Source organism: Otolemur garnettii, unplaced genomic scaffold, assembly GCF_000181295.1.
Source record: "Otolemur garnettii isolate 467f Iridium unplaced genomic scaffold, OtoGar3 scaffold00053, whole genome shotgun sequence".
NCBI classification, from domain to species: Eukaryota; Metazoa; Chordata; class Mammalia; order Primates; family Galagidae; genus Otolemur; species Otolemur garnettii.
In genome coordinates this window covers 11,899,474-11,917,267 of record NW_003852448.1, presented here as the reverse complement: position 1 = coordinate 11,917,267, position 17,794 = coordinate 11,899,474, and the positions used below count along the sequence as shown (strand labels likewise).

The following is a 17,794-nucleotide window of genomic DNA, read 5'->3' as shown; positions in this document are numbered from 1 at the left end:
CTCCAGGCAGTCGGGGTGTTTAGCTCCGTCACTTGGTGTTAGGACCACTCGGAAGACCTGCTTGTCGGACGCCTGATTGTGGTTCCCGGGGGGCCGGAGCTCCGGGAGCCTGTACCATCTCTATTTGGAGGGGAGGAGAGAAGGCCAAGAGGAAGCATCCTAGCGGGGGCTTCTCCTGCCTGCAGCTGGGTGGGGGGCGGCCGGGGTGGAGCAGGGTTCTGAGCTTACACGGCGCATCCCCAACTTCAGCACCGCGGACAGCAGCAGCTCCCGCCTCGGGAGAGGCGCGCGCCTCCTTCCTCTGCCCCCGCCCGGCTGCTGGGCCCGAGCCCGTCGGTTGCTTCTCCCTTCTGCTTCCCAGCCAGGCGAGGGCAGGGCGGGAGGGTCCTGACAGCCGGAGGGGTACGGTAAGGAGGAGGAGGAGGAGGAAGACGAGGAGGAGGAGGAAGACGAGGAGGAGGAGCTGAGGAGGGGACGGAAGGCAGCAGAAGGGAGGGCTTCCCTCCGCCGGGCTGGCGGCCGGTTTGCAGGCGCTGCTGGCAGCGGTGGCTGCATCCTCTCCGGCTCCTCGGCGCGGCTGCAGCCGCCTCTCGCGCTCTGCCGCCCGGAGATGCTCCCCGGCGCCGCGCCGCGCTGAGGCCGTGCGTGCGCCCCGGCTGCGCCGCGCTCCCCACATACACAGCCTCTCCCTGTGAGTGACAGGCGACTGGAAACCCCTCGGAGTCACGCTGCCCAGTGGCGAGGGAGCGCTCGCCCGCAGCGGCGACAGCAGCACCGCCGTCCCCGTGGCTCTCCCTGCAGCCTCTGCTCTTCTGATCCCACCTCCCTGTCATTTCGCGATTTTTTCCCCCGAGAAGGAGAGGGCGGGGTAGGAATCCGTCCCTCCTCCCTCCCCCCGTTTCTTCGGGGTTTGAATTCCTGCCCACCCTGCTGCCCCCGCCCCCGCTCTCGGCATTACCCGGGCTCGCCGAGCGGGAGGCGAGACCCGCGCGCAGGGAACGGGGAGGCGACGGCTCCTCGGCGGCTCCCAGCCCGCGAGAACTGAAGCCTGGAGGGGTGAAGGGAGCAGAGGAAGCGGGAGGGGCTTGGCTTTCTCCGTATCTGAGGACAGCCCATTTCCCTGCGAGAACCCCACGGAGAGACGGACCGCATCTCCGCAGCGAGCTTCTGGAGTACCGCTGGCTGGAGGCGAAGGATGGTGGCGGCTCCGCGGGCCGGCTGCGGGGCAGCGCTCTGGCTCTGGATGGTCAGCAGCCTCATCTGCAGAGCCCGGACGGCTCCCTCTGCGTCCCGTAAGTAGCCTCTCCCGGGCGGGCTCTGCACTGGAGCAGTTTCAGTGCCGCATTGATGTTCGCAGCCCGGGTAGCAACTCCGAGGTGCCCTGGCTGCTCTCGCCCCCTGATTTGCGTGTCTGTCTCCGCCACTGCCGCAGAGAAACTCCAAACCCGGCGCCTCCGGTTTGGGAGATTGGGTTTTGGCGGTGGCGATGCTTCTGGAAAGTTGCTCTGGTCTTGGACGCTGGCTGGCAACAGCTCGGGTAGCGCGATTAGTGGAGGTGGCAGCTTCTTAGGAGTTATTTGTGCAGAGAGAGTTCTTTGCATTTTCTTAGGTAGGTCAGTCCCCAAAAGTGAAGAGCATGGGAAGAATAAGTTTCTTATTTTTATTTATGGTTTAAATTTAGTGAGCCCAGGTTGGAGGATAGAAGAGGAGCATATTTTAAACAGTTTGGACACTTAGAGATTCTCTTTGAACCTTCCCCATCCCCTTAAAAAGTTAATGCCCTTTTAGTATTTGCTTATTAAAATTAAAGACGGTGAGTGCAGTATGGTAACTGAGATTGCTTTAATTCTTTGGTAGTTTGGTGTAGTGGATGTGACTCATCCAGGTCAGGGTTTGGGCCAGTTCGTGAGAAGCATCATTAATGTTATTTATAGTGAGCAGATTTCTTAACAGACTTTTCTGGGAAACGATGCGTTCAATATGCATATCTCTGTGTGTTTTAATCAGCTCTCTTTTCTTTTTTGAAGACTGCTCATGTTTTATGAGGTTTAGAAAGAAATGGAAGTTCCTGGCCCATTCTCTGCATTGCTTTAGAAATATATGCCGTGCATGTAGAGAGGACGTTCAGGGTTGCTCCTTTGGCTCAGAAGGAGTTAAAGCACGAGAAAGATCGCCTGTGAGAATCTTAGGATTATTTTCATAAACACATTTTTGTGTCTGCGAATCAGGAAGTAATTTGGTACAGAATTATCATGGAGATTTCAGAGTTTAAAAAGAAGTGGTTTCCATTTAGGAGGAAAAAAGTTTACTATTCTCCAGAATTCATTATTTATAAAGTAGTCCATGCTTTGTTTATAGGATTTGGGGATGTATTAACTCATCTTTCCCTGTATGTTAATTGCGGCGTGTAAATATGGATAGGAATTGCCTTGAAAAAGGACTCAAGTTGTGGCAAAGACTCTATTACGTTGCGATATCATATGATGAACCAGTATTGATTTGACAAATTTTCTCAAGTACAGTATCAGCTTTTCTTTTCTTGCAAACGTTCCAAGATAAGGATAGACCTAAATGGCAGTCAGTGTTTGTAATGAATTTGAAAAAAAATTATAGTTTCTTATAAGAGATCAAATCTTTTAAAAAGTTACGTATTGTCAATATTTTATATCAATTGTATACATGTAAACAATTATGAAAAATAATGCTTGATATTAGACAAAAATGTAACTATATCTTTGGGTAACTATTCTTATGAAATATCAGTTTCCATTTCAAGTTGTAGCTGTATAGAACTTGCTGCCACTTTTTCTGGAAACTTACTCCTTATAAGTTAAATTTATTATCTTCACTGATTGAAGGTCCTAATATCCAGAGTTTCCCCTGAGTTCTGTATTTCATCTTTCTTTATTCTTTAATTGTAATGGGTCAATCTGAAGTATTCACCATGTGTCAAAAACGACACAGAAGCAGTCACTGGGTTAATACACGTACACTTAAAGAATGGAAAAGTTATTGCAGAAATATTTTCTAAGTTTTTAATACTTATTCAGAACTTAGTGAGTGATATAGAAAAACATAGAAATCATTACTTTTAAAAGTTAATAGTTATGTTTGATTGTTAGTCTTCATTTATCTAGCTGTTATTCTGCATTATTTAAAAAATGCATAATGGCTTAATTAAGATGGCTTTTTTATTTCATTTGATTTTTAATTGTGTTGAACAAAGTCCAAGTTATCCTCCATCCTGAATGTGAATTAAATAATAATATTGCCCTTTACTGATGAGAAGGAGCTTCAAGGATTCAGTCCTTAAATTTCTATTGTATTTATTACATTTAATGAAAATTTTATATACCTAATTTGTGTATATAGCTCTAGAGAAGAGTATGATTGTTATATTCTTAACACTAAAAGCGTCCAAGGGAGAAAAAAATGAAAACTACATGAATTTAAGATAATGAACAACTCAACCAGAAGAGGTCATCACAAGACAAAAAGTAGCATGAAAATCAAAAGCCACGTTTTTATTTAGTAAACATTTTTTAAATGTGATGACTAAGCTAAAACTTTCTATTCCCAAATAACTTTTTAATATGATGAACATTTTAGAAGATACTGTTAATACTTTTCATTTCCTAACAACTCTATTTCAAATTTGTATTTTTATGGCTTATTGCTTTTTCTGTGATGAAACGTACGTAACACTGTTAATACTCTGTTTTGTACAAGTAACATAGAATAAAATTTAAGGAAGCACATATTTATGATTAAGTAATATAATCTGATTTCTTTGCAGAGGGTGAAAATGAGCTGCTACTGAGCTGATGGAATCATGTAACTTTTCCTCTTGTAAATGGGCACAGGACACATGTGGGAAGTTTACGGAGAATCTTTTATGCTTAAGAACTTGCATTTATTTGAACATGTGAGAAAGACCCTGACAGTGCCTATCTATATGATAAAAAGTCTGAGCTAGCATTTAGTCAATTCAATTTTTAAAGTTTACTGAATTTTGGCTTAAATAAGAGGCCCATTTATTTGTTTCATGTAGCTATTAATGTATAAATTCACTGAGTTACATAAGGGAAATGTGTTTTCCATAGATTCAAATACATTCTAACAAATATAATTTTACACATATACATATGTATGTATACATATATGTAACACATATACACACATACATATGTATATAGAGTGTATATGTGTTTGTATTTACAGGATGGACTTAAAGTATGTTAAACTATTTGTAGCTGCACTTGAACTTTATGTCCACCCTGTGTGTCATATACACTGTGTATATGGTATACACACACACGCACATATATCTTTGGTAAAATCCTTTAAATACATGTTATAAAATACATAGACACATAAGAGTTAAGGCAGGATAGGCACTACATATTTATTATATGTAAAACTATGTATATTTGTATATTTTCCAATGTGTCGTTCAAAGAGTTTAACTTCTTTATAAGTTTATAGATAGATTTTTCCTTTGTAACTATTTCACGTAGCAGATGAGACAATATCCAACAATAGTATATTGATTTATTTTCTCTCCCCTCAGTTCATGTATTTCCCTCAACATAGTGTCTTTTAAATGTTAAGTATGTAAGTAAACTTAAAAGACAGTGTTCCTCGTTTGTGTTGACCTTGAACATAGTAATGAGTGTGTCTCAAGAAAAAGAAGTTAAATTTTAAAAGAGCTTTAGGCCAACAAAATTTATTGGTGGATAAGAACTAGTACGTTATTTACTAGTTCAAACCTAATAATTCAAACCAATAATAAATTTGCTATTAACTTCTAATAGCAATTCAAACCAATTCTAATTCAAACCAATAATAAAATTGCTATTAACTTCTTAGAGAAAAATATATGTAATCCTGATTTTCCTATAGGTAACTGATATTCAGGAGGTAAGAATCATTGTTCAAGTTTTACTTTTTCATCATGAATTATGGTAAAATTGAGTGAAAGAATGAATTCACAAATTTAATTTAGTTTTGTTCTTAAGCTTTGCATATTTATAATCATACAATGTGTTATTTTTAGGTAACATCAGGGTTTTGTTTTGTTTTGTTTTTTGTAGTTTTTGACTGGGGCTGGGTTTGAACCCACCACTTCTGGCATATGGGGCTGGCACCCTACTCCTTTGAGCCACAGGCAACGCCTGGTAACATTAGAGTTTTTTGATGTACATCATATTTTAAACTTTCCTTTCTCCCTTCCTTCCTCCTTCCCTCCTTCCTTCCTTTCTTCCTTTCTTTCTTTTTGAGACAGAGTCCCACCCTGTTGCTCTAGGTAGAGTACAGTGTTGTCATAGCTCGCAGCAACTTCAAACTCTTGGGCTCAAACCATCCTCTTGCCTCCACCTCCTAAGTAGCTGGACAATAGACACCTGCTGCTACACTCAGCTAATTTTTCAATTTTTAGTAGAGATGAGGCCTTGCTCTTGCTCAGGCTGATCTCGAACACATGAGCTCAGACAATCCACCTGCCTCAGTCTCTCAGAATGCTAGGATTACAGGCGCGGGTCGCCCTGCCCAGCCTAAAACTTACATTTCTAATACAGTCACGCATCACACAATGATGTTTTGATTGAAAATGGACTGTACATGACAGTAATCCATGATTGTGAATAGAGCTGTCATATGCTGGTGTACCATTGTTCATCCTTTATACTGTATCTCCACTGTTTCTTTTCTAGGTCTAGATATGTTTAGATACACAAATGCCATTGTGTTATGGCTGTTTACTGTAACATGTTTCTAGTTTTAAGCCTAGAAGACGTGGGCCTTACCAAGCAGCCTGGTGTGTGGTGGACCACACCACTGGGGTTTGTGTAAGGGCCTCCTTGATGTTCCCAGAGTGATGAAAGGGCCTAAGGAGGAGTTTCTCAGGACGCACTCCCTTGGTTAAGCAATGCATGATCATAAATTTTTTTTCAATATTCTAAGAGGCAAGAATTTTCAAGTTCTATAATTTCTGAGATTTTAATTCACTTGTCTTGATTAGTAAATTCTTCTCCAGAAAAACTTAATAAAACTTTAAAAATAAACTCATCAGCCTTCCCATCTCATGCATCTTTTTCATGATTGAAAGAGAAAAGAAATGTGGTGCGGCTATCCTCATCTTCCTCCTCTTTTTTAAAATAGATATTTTTAACCTGTTGTCAGTGGTACACAGAATAAGGAGAAATTCTAGGCTCAGAAGTTCTTTTTTTTTTTTTTGCAATTTTTGGCCAGGGCTGGGTTTGAACCCACCACCTCCAGCATATGGGGCCAGCGCCCTACTCCTTTGCGCCACAGGCACCACCTGGCTCAGAAGTTGTCAACTCAAATGTAGTTGATGATTTTCTCCAAAGAATTAAACCTATGGAGATCCAAATCATAGAGGTTATCTGGATAATGTTGATGTCAATGGGATGGAGAAATAAAATATGTATGTATTTTCAAGATTTTTTCATATCTGGTTCTGTTTTAAAAAGTGTTTTATTTGTTACTTCAGCTGCTTTCAAAGTTATACGACAGCGTATATGTCAATTTAAACCTCAAAACTACTCATATGTGAAATAAAGTAAATCCGATAGAGTAGAGCCTCCACAGTTGACCACCTCCTCACACTGACCCCCTCCTTAAATTGACCTAATTTTCATAGACCAGACATCTACTGTGTATACGTGTCAGCAGAGTAGGCCAAGTTCATTATGGTGCCACTTCTGTACATTGATCAGTTTGTTACAGTCCCTTGGGGGGTCAACTCACAGAGATTCTACTGTATATCGGTATCAGTACCTGATATGAGATGTTATTGGTCTTTCTAGAGAGACACATATTTTAAACTAAAGAGCTCTTAGAAAAAGAATGTGTATTTCTCTGTATAATCATCTACTACTAGGCTAATGAAAAAATGTTTTTATTTTTTCCATTTTAATATGTCAGGATAATGATGAAATAGTCTTATCAACCTTTAATTTTTCCAGATGAAAACTTTACACAGAATACTTTTAACAAGGTGATCCTTTAAAACATTTGGTTTTCTCATCTTGTGGGATCTATAGGACTTGCATGCCTTAGTTCTGACCATCGGAAGATGCTGGGATGTGGAGATGCTATGGCTGTCTCCATCCTGATAGTTCTTTCTATGTGGAGGAAATTGCATTTGCAACACTGTTACTGTCAATATCTACACTTCACTGACTCTTTTCCTTATTATGTAGAGTGGTTTGTCTCCTAGGTCACTCTAGGTTAGGAACTAGATATGCATAGCTCAGTGCCTCCTCCCTCCTCCTGGGCTGAGTGCAGGAGGACTAGATTCTGCTGAAAGATGTATAAGAATAGGCTTTGTCTGTGCAATAAACGTGATAGTATGGCAAGCATGATGGTGTCTGGTTCTTCCCATGGACAAAAAGTCTATTTAATTAAAAAATTAAGGTTAATGAATCTCTTTATTGCGATACATTTATGCCTTCTTTATATCAGCAATAATTATACAGCAGAACTTCTGTAAATTGACCATTCATGGGACTGTAACAAACTGGTCCACGTGCAGAGGTGGTCAACATAAGGAACTCAGCCTGCTGTACTGATAGGTACATGTGGTACATGTCTGTCCTCTGAAAATAAGGTCAATTTAAGGAGCAGGTTAATGGCGGGAGGGGGTCAACTATGGAGGTTCTAATGTATAAAGGGTGATATTCGCCCCCTATCTAGAGTTTTTTCTAATCTAGAACTCAGGGAAGGGAGTAACATTTACCGTTTCCTCTTAAATCCCCAAATGTGTTGAAATTGTCAATAATAATATTTGGTATTGAGCTAAAATGAAAGAATTTTGGAATGATTTAGAAACCAGTGATAAGTAAGACATTTTTTTTTTTGGTCTTCTGCAATCAACATAGAGAATTGACCTTACTCTGTGACGTGCAGGCATTCCTGTGCTTTCATGTATTAATTTATTCTTATTTCTGCAAGGTCCTCTTAGTGGTATTTCTTTCAGAGGGATACTTAGAATGCCATTTCTTTGTGGCTACTACATTACCATTTTAAATGTATCTTTTAAACAAACTTTAGTCAGTACCCCTTCCTTTCATCCTCTCCACATAAGAACCTGCTAAATTTCACATATCTTTACATAATTGTTATTTTGTGCTCTTTCTGTATAACCATGAAGAGTTAGATGTTTCAAATCAGTTATTCTAAAAAAAAAATGTTTTTTTAAAGTCATCTGAACTTAGGAAAAAAAGCTGATTGTTTCCTCTGTCGTAAATTTTGAAAAAAGATCTTGTTAAACTCTTATTTAGTTCATATTGGGGATAGACTATTCATAACAGCTTGAAGCAACTGATTTTTTTATAACACTGCAGATTTTAAAACCTCCCTTGGTAGTAGGAAATCTGGAAATAGAGATGTAGTTGTTGGCTCTGACTCTGCTTGCTGAAGATAACATATTTTTGATATACTGTAAAAGTGTAAAAAAAAGATACAGAGGAGCTCTTGGGGACCATATTCTACATTTCCTCATGATTTAGGTCTGCTCAAAACACCCTCATGAACATAAACAGTGATGTATGTTTTAATGTTTTCATGTTTAGGAAAGAGGTAAAATTAGTTCCTGAGAATACTTTACCAAGAATATCCCCAAACATATGTAAGTTTTTTCTTGCCTTTTCTAATACATTCACCCCGTTCTTCATCTTCACTAGGATGGTGGTCTGGGAATGTGAATCAGAAACCAGCAGGCACCAGAGTGTGACCTACATACATACTGTCTGATTCACTAAGTCTGCGTTGCGTGGTGCTGCCGAGATGGAAGCCAGGCACATAAAGTTTAGCTAAATTCAGCGAGGAATTGCTCACCACTATGCATTAGATACCATGTTGAAATAGTATGTAAAACGGGAGATGTCGGCCTGACTCACTGTTTTCTATGAAATATTGTTTTGATGTGCGTTGTGCTGTTTATTACAGTACTATTTGAAAGGAACATGTGGCCAATGTAAACACGTGCCCTCTGAATTAATGAAAAGCCTACCGAGAGGTGAAATGCATGAGTTACCAAATGAAATAACCCCTCTAAGAATAGTCTCTTAAAATTAAAGGTGCTATTGTCACTTCGTATATCATATTAACTTGTGTTTATTTTGAACATAAAATATAATGCAGATTAAATTGTCTCACTCAGTTAACTCATTTTCTTAGGCAGTCACATTTTACATAATGGGAACCAAATTTTTAGTAGCATTGTGAGTATAGATTTTTTACTTTTATATATTTTTTATATATTTCATATAACATTTTTAGATTTTGCACAAAAATTCACAGAAGAACAACATGACAAAATGTCAGCCTCGTTGTGTCACATAGCAAAATTATAGCATATTTTAGGATTCTTATTTGTTTAAGTTATCAATTACTCTTGAGACCACAACCCTTTAATGCATTAAATTACTTAACTGTTAAAAATTCTAATTTGAAGTTTAAATTTTCACATAATGTATTTGAATGTGTTTGGTTTGAATAAAAATCACACATTTGTAAAATAAAATATGAATATCAATTTTAGATGATTAAATGAATATGCTAGGTTAATATTTTTAATGTAAACTTATCATATAACACATGATTCAAATGCTATTTTTCTCCTTATCTACCCACAGAAATACTAATAATATCTCAATGGTGTATTACGCCACCAGCAATACGAATGTGGCTAATTCATCATACTATGTTTCTCAGTGATTCTGAGCACGGCCATAGAATCCTCCTCTACACGAATTGCTAAACAAGCACATACCACATGTAAGACCATCACAGTTGGTCTATAAAGGAAAATTTCACTTTGTCATTTGTATTACATATTATACCATCACCAGCGGTTTATCAAATAACTGAAATATACTTATTATTGTTTAAACCATCTGATTAATGTTCTTATACAAAAATAAAAGGCAGCTGGGCTCATTGTTGGCTCACGCCTGTAGTCCTAGCACTCTGGGAGGCCGAGGCGGGTGCATTGCTTGAGCTCAGGAGTTTGAGACCAGCCTGAGCAAAGGTGAGACACAGGTCTCTACTATGAAGATCGAAAAACTGAGGCAAAAGAATCTCTTGAGCCTAAGAGTTGGAGATTGCTGTGAGCTGTGATGCCATGGCACTCTACCCAGGGTCACAGCATGAGACTTTGTCTCAAAAAAAAAAAAAAAAAAAAAACAGAGAAAGAAAGAAACTGTTAAAAAAAAAAGTATGCCTACTGTATAATTGATAATGTTTTTAATAGTAGTAATGAAATTTCTAAGAATAAAATTTCATCCTGCCTCATGCACTTCTGCAGTGGAAATGGATTATATTCAAACACTTTAACATAAGCATTTAAGTTATTAGTTATGACTGGTTTAAAGCTCCCATAGGTCCTGGTGGGTTTTGACTGTCCAAGGTAAGGCACTAATAGTAACCATTTCACTGTGTCAGTTGATGAGGATAGTACTTTGCCAAAGATGTGAATGTGCCACAGTGAGCATTTCCATTGCTCCTCCTGTTGAGAATGCAAAATTAAACAGCTTTATTCACATGTTCTAGATACGGATGGGCTTACTTTTGTGGAATCAATTCCAAAAACAGGATGATTGATCTAAAAGAATGTATATTTTTTCTTTAATAAATGCTGCCTGATTGAATTCCACAGATTTTCAACAATGTACATTTTTAGCATCAGTAAATATCCTTGTAGCATCAATAAGTACTCCTTTTAAGTATCCTGTTCAAGGTAGATAATAAAAGTCTGAGCTCCTACCCACGGTGCCAATGATTGACAGCAAAGTGCTGTCTCCTTGTACAAGTCCTCGAAGTAACACCAAGTTTCAGCTTGCATCTGGGGACCGTTTTAATCTTTGACTGCTTATATAAAGGGAGTAAAAAAAAATTTGCATAATGTTTCTATCTTTTCATTTACTTATTTCATCATCACATTGTTGTCTGTTTGGGTGACTTAAACATAATATTGGTAAACAGAAAAAAATATGTTTGACATAAACAGAGGAATCCACTTCTTTGAACGGTAAGAGCATTAAATACTTAAGATGGCACTTGAATTCTTCCTCTTCACAGTAACATACTTTTAGAATGTAATCCTACCATTTAGGTACTATTAGAATACGTTTAATAGTCAAGTGGTAAAAAGTTAACTTCATGCTATTTAAAGTATTTGTTAAGATGCTTTGTATGGTATGGATAAAAGCTGGTTTAATATCAGTCCTCAGGAAATTTTACAATCAGTATCCAAAACTGTAAATAGTGTTGCCATTACTTAAATTAAAACATGAGAATCATTTCATCTATAAACACTTTTCTGAGTGTTCATTTCATGTAATATCTCATCCAGGAAGCTTTTCTTGAGAATCTTGTTGAGAGGAAATTCTCTTCTTTTGTATTAATGGCAGTGGGAAAATAAATGTCTTTAAAATATTGGCCAGTCCTAGAGGTTAACCATTTCTTGGGTCCATCCAGTTACCCTTCATTCCGAGCACCAGTGCTGTAGTGAAGACTTTCAGCATCTCACTCCAGGCATTAACTGCGTAGCCTCCCGGCACACGTCGTTTCTAAATCTTTCCCTCTAGCTTATCACTGATATCTATGCCAAAAATACTTTCACAGACACAAATCTTGTTACAGGACTTGTCCGGTTCTTTCTCGCCCCTTTCTTCACTCTCTCCCTAATCCAACATTTGCAGCTTAGAATCCATCTGCCCATGCTGAAGTCCTTGCCATTTCTTCAGGACAACATGCTGTCTCACCATCCTTCTCCAAACCTTACTTATATTTTGCTTCTTCATTTCAAATGCTTTTTTTCATTTTGTCTATGCTGATTTGGGGGAAGTTCATTGATGTTCTGAGGTTCGGCAGTTTGGAGCAGATTGAAGTACCACCATCTCCCTGGGACAGTTTGGTCTAATCACAAGGTGAAATATTAAGACGCAATAAACAAATTCTTTACTCTCTGGACTTAAAAGAGTGGGGTGAGGACAAATAACCCAGGTCACCTCCTATTTTCTGATGCTAGAGTGAGGCATTGCCCCCAAAGTGTTGATGATAGAAGGAAGACAAGAAACATAGGTTGAAAGGATAAAGCACAGATAGTTGTCTTGGTTTACAAAGACGGACCTGTCATTTCAGGGAAAATATGAAACCATGCTGTAAAGGTTACAACTTCCCAATCCTTTTCCTAAGGCCTCTATTGGGAACCTTTTCCTGTGTTTTCTTTAAGCCAAGGGTTGTTCACACATCTTAAAATGCAAGGATGACTGCCCTTTGCAGAACACATTATCTCTAAGAATTATCTGTCATCATGCCAATTAAAGACAGGTGTCATAAAGTCATTATTGTGTCTAACAGAGTGCTTAAGATGTCAGCGAATCTTGGAAATGATAGAGGTAGTTGCAGAGACACTTAATAATTTTATATATATATGTAGTGCAATAAGCCAGCAGATGTGTCAATGCTGTGGAGGTTGTTATGAATGTCATTGAATTTCAGTTTCATTTTGTAAGATAATAAAAATATAATTTGATAAGTACAAAGAATACTTACACTCAGTTTATTTATATTTTGAACTAACTCTCTTCATCCTTACATTTGCCACTTTGGACATGCAACCTCTCAATCATTTCCAAGCTTGCAAGCCTAGCAAAGCCAGTTTCAAATTTTTTCATTGTTCACGGTGAGTCCCACGGGAATGCCTACTAAAAACATGAATTACCGCCTTTTCTGTTAGTCCTGAGTTTGCCTGGGCAGAGCCTCCATTTTTTCTTAGATAAATAGATGGAAGGGCACGGTGATCAAAGGAACTAGACTTCAGTAAACATCTTTCATCACACGGGGCACAGGACTGGTTACGTTGCATTCATCACGTAACATTAGTCAATTACCTCTCTGCTGGAAGACTCAGAACAGGATGCCCCAAAATTCTAAAGCTCATTTTTAGACAGTTTACACTTTTGTGAAGTTCTCCCGCACACTGGTACAAAATTTACATTCCCACAAATGCCAGCCAGTATTTTTGATGGGATTCCAAGGTAATAAAAACTTAACATTCACCCAGCATTCTACTGTCACTAACTGTTCGTAAACAGGCTGTAATTAAACAAATATGCCTTTAATCTTTAGTTACCACTATTCTTGTAGATAGCTGACTAATGTCTCAAGATTAACACACTCCTAAGATAGAAGACTGGGATTTATGTTGACTTATATCCTCTCAATTACCTGTAATATTTCTAGGTACACAAGCTCTGTTAAATACTTGGAAATTAAATTGAATTGGATCTAAATAGGTTAATTCTGTATATAAGTTGTGCCTCTAGGTACATATAGCTTGCTTATAGTAACAAGTAAAATGTTTTAGTTCTGTTTTTATAGCGCTAAATACTGTAATCAAAAGTCACATAGTTTTAGTAGTATGTTAGTTTCGAGAAAGTTTGTCTATCACTAAAGCTCTTGTTACAAAAACTACCTTAAAACTGACATGTCTACATGAGTTAAAACTGAAAATGGAGCAGAGAAGTATTTCAGAGGACTTTCTTTTGAACGTTAAGGGGGCATTACAGATATATTAAAGGATATACTTAAGTATACTTAATGTATACTTATATACATTAAGATATATTAAAGGATATACTTATTTGCTCAATATAAAATTTACTCTTAAATTGGAATTCACTATCTGTTCTTTGCTCCAAGTATATTATGAAACTATTATTTCAATTTGCGTAGTCTTCATATCATGAGAACACGAATAATGTTACATAATGATTGTAGACAACACTATGAAGCATTTTAGTTAAACAAAGACGACAGAATCACCCCAAATAGAAATTTTTGGAACTTAAAAGGTGTTATTACCGCACATTTTTCTGGTATAGCTGGCGAAATGAGAGTAATATAAAAGCTTTCAAAGAGGGGCTTGAGAACATTGCAAATAAAAATGCCATTGTTTCTTCTTTCAATTTGGCATCAGTAGGGCTTTTTTAAAAGAGGCTTTTCGATGTGCTGTTTGTCCATTTAAACATCTGTAATTATAGTATTTAGAGCAGCTCTCTCACACTGAGTTTGTTTCCACATATTGAATTTTCAAATGGTAAGGCCACAAATGGTGGAGCCAAAGAAAGCCAGGCCAGCGACACAATTACCTAAGAAATAGTTCAAGAGAAATTCCATGAGGCCGGTACTCAACAGCAGCATGGTGTGGGAAGATTTGTGATCTAGGCCAGAAGCTGAAAGTATTTTCCTACTATGTCCTTTATTATCCACATTATCAGCTTCTGCGTACATGTAACACACTTAGTTTTCATTATTTTTATACAAAATAATTATCTAATGATAAATTCCTATTAAGTCTCAGAATCTATTTGTGGTTTCTTTTAATTCTCAAAATTATTTTAACTGCCCATTTGTAAATAGTTGATCTTAAAGTTGACCTAAAAGTTCCTTTTTATTGATTAGGTATGATGGAATGGATATTAAAATTATTAAATCATCTCCACCAGCCTAGGGATAAGTTTGTCAGTGGATGATTAAAGGAATCCTATTATGATGTTGTCACTGGAACCCACAGGGCAGGAAGGAATGAGGTAGGGAAACATCAGGGGAAGAACGCCCCCCAGAAAAAGAGGATCACTAAGCAATTCCAGCGTTAACCAAGTTGGGGCATCATTTTGACAAGGACGTGGTTTTGGAATAAGTCTTTTGTAAAATATGTAATGAAAGCAAAATTTTAAATGAGTAAATTATATTACTTAATGGTTTATCATTGAATAGAGACCAACTGTATTGTTTAGAAACACAGGTAGTAAGCATTCTTATCTTTAATAAGAAAGCATAATTGACTCAGTGCCTGTAGCACAGTGGTTATGGTACCAGCCACATACACCAAAGGTGGCAGGTTCAAACCCGGCTGGGACAGCTAACAAACAATGACAACTGCAACAAAAAACAGCCGGGCATTGTGGCAGGTGCCTGTAGTCCCAGCTACTTGGGAAGCTGAGGCAGGAGAATCGCTTAAGCCCAAGAGTTTGAGGTTGCTGTGAGCTGTGACACCACAGCACTCTACCCGGGTGACATAGTGAGACTCTGTCTCAAAAATAAATAAATAAATAAGGCATAATAAATGTTATTTACAGATTTATTATACATAAGCCTTAAGAAAGCTTTATAGTCGGATGAACTTAACTATTTGCCTAATTCGCTATCTACAATAAAAAGCAATAAGTCGATACACATAGAATACAGGAAACAGATTTGGGGGAGAGATATGAATTGTTTTTCCAACTACCATTTAAAACTATATTCAGTCTTTTAAAAGATTTTGAACAAAATTATCTGTTTCTGTTATACCTTTGTGTGTATCTTTGGCTATACATGAAAAGGACTTGAAATCGACTTTGATTCAACTTAAAAGGTAAGCTCTGATTACACAGCTCTCTCTCCCACCTCGCTCTTCTCTGCTCTCCCTCTCGCTCCTCTTCTCCACTCTCTCCTCATCCCGCTCCCCTCTTTTCTCTCCTCTTTTCCTCTCCTCCTTGGTGCTGCTCTGCAGCCTCCCTCCCCCACCAAGAAAGACCATTCATACAAAAAAAAACTATGATTACACAGACTTCACTGAAGCAAACAAAAACCGGAATTCTATGTGTGAATGTTTTACAAATGCATACATGTAGTCATTTACGCACTAGGAGTTTTAAATATTTGGCATCTTCAGAGTGCTCACCTGTGTTCATTATCTGTGCAAACTATCTCTAGTGTCCAAGTTAATTTCCATAATTGTAAGAAATAAATGGTCTTATACTGTGAATGGGGACCCTCTGTTAGGAGCTCCTAAAATAAAGATCACTATAGCCATTGCTAAAAATCATTCTTTATGGTGACCGCTGGCTGAGATGTCTTGACATCTATCCTGTAAAAAGTATTAATGTTTGGAAAGAATCTACATATTCTTTGGGGAAAGTATCTTGTAGTAGGTATTGGCACCACTTTTTGCATAAGAAAGGCCGAGTTTCTATTGTTAGCCCTATTCCTGGGTGACCTTAGATGAATTATCTAAACTTTTGAGTCCCAGATTTCTAATACGCAGAGTGGCAAAAGTAATAGCGTGTATGTAAAAGTCTTGCTGCAAGGATCAAATGCAGAGACCCTGAAACGTGACCGTAGATCCGTTTGGGTGATTTTTATTTTCTACGATTCTTAAAGACATTAAACATTTATTGTACAGTTTCTGTGGGTGTAATACTAAAGTCTAGAAATCTTGAAAACTCATTTGTAATTCCTTCTTATGTTTATTTTTTAATTTATTTGAGAAGTTAGGACATAACATTAATTAGAACAATAAAGATTTAACCAGTATGTTATCTAAAGTCCACAGAACAACACACATAAATGGCCAAAAAGTGAGATAATATAGTTCAAATACTTTAGTAGAGGAGGAAAGGTGTATAAATAATCTCTATGTTAATTGAATTTACAATTTGGAATCATATGCAACAAGATCGAAGATGTTGCTCTAGTCTGTACAAAAAGATGTTAGTTGATGCAAGTCACTTAGTGCAAAATATACTCAAATGTTAGAAAGTGGAATAAGATATTTAAGACAGGACAAAACAGCTAATCTACTTCATAGAGCCTATTTTAGAGTGTAACAGGTATTCAATTACCTTATTCCTGGATGTTTCTGAAAAATGACAACATTGGCAAATTAGAGAGCTTGTGGGCATGAGGAACATATCCAAAAACATAAATATTTTTACCGTAACTTGGCAGCCATATGTGTAGGAAGGACAGCTTGTTTCCTGAAGTGTGATGGAAAGTATAAAAAGAAATTTGGCGTTTGTTCTTCAGTTTGGAGTTTGACTCTCTAAATAATTAGAAAGCTGGGCAGTCACAGAGTGATCAGTAATGAAGCCTCTGAAAATCAATATCCAGGATTTATGAAAGTTTGACTAAAATAATTTATGGGAATTATTTTCATTGTGAAAGAAAACATTTGAGTGTCAATTAAAAATAGATCACTGTGGCAAAGTCTGGAGTTTACAGAATCCCAGGAGACAGGGTCTATATCCTGAGTATTTATATTCTCTAGGAAGGCAGAGAATATTTATAATTAAACGTTTATAATAAGCAACTTTATAAGTAATAAAAGCTATATATTTTTTCCAAAGGCCCAGGCAAAATTAACAATTACCTTTTGCTACATAGATAATGAAGGCATGAATTAGAAATGATAGGATCATAAAAAATGCTGATGAAAGTTGGTCACTGGAAAATTAACATTCTGAGACCTGTTCTAAGGTCCTATTAATAGGTCACAGTGAATTCTTGTCATTCCGTTTCCCAAAGCATGGACAGAACTCTGAGGCTCATCAACCAGACCCTTGAACAGACCCTGCGTGGCCAGCTGGCCCCAGTTGGTCCAGATGACTTGATCTCTTCTGTCTGAGACTGATGAAGTATACGTATCAAGTATTTATTTTCACAATTTCAAAATAACTAGAAATAGAGTTAAGATGTAATTAACCAACTTGAAAACAGTTGTTTCTGCCCCTCCTTGATTTCTCAACAATCTTTTCAGTATAGCATGGAGAAATTAAATTTTCATTTCTGGAAGAAGAATGGCCGAGTGAATGAAGAAGCTTAGCACTCCTGCTTTTACCTCTGGGAAATTAAAAATGACTCCCAAGTACCTTCTGCAATTTCCTCTGCTCTAGTTTTCCCATTTGTTCCTTGTGTCCGCCTCTTCTTAGCGGTTCCCATC

At 37.9% G+C, this 17,794-nt stretch overlaps 1 protein-coding gene across 2 annotated transcripts in view; it reads left to right on the top strand.

The window, feature by feature from the left end:
* Positions 1 to 1,092: 1,092 nt before the first annotated feature.
* The window catches only part of CNTNAP2 (contactin associated protein like 2), a 1,940,687-nt gene continuing 1,923,985 nt past the window's right edge, over positions 1,093 to 17,794 (top strand). Inside the window, exon 1 of one of the 2 annotated variants that reach the window (XM_012806491.1) lies at positions 1,093 to 1,292. In XM_012806491.1, the coding sequence (XP_012661945.1) occupies positions 1,196 to 1,292 (97 nt within the window). In that variant the 5' untranslated portion in view covers positions 1,093 to 1,195. The remainder of the gene's footprint in view (positions 1,293 to 17,794) is intronic. The other variant, XM_012806492.1, reaches the window with a different exon arrangement.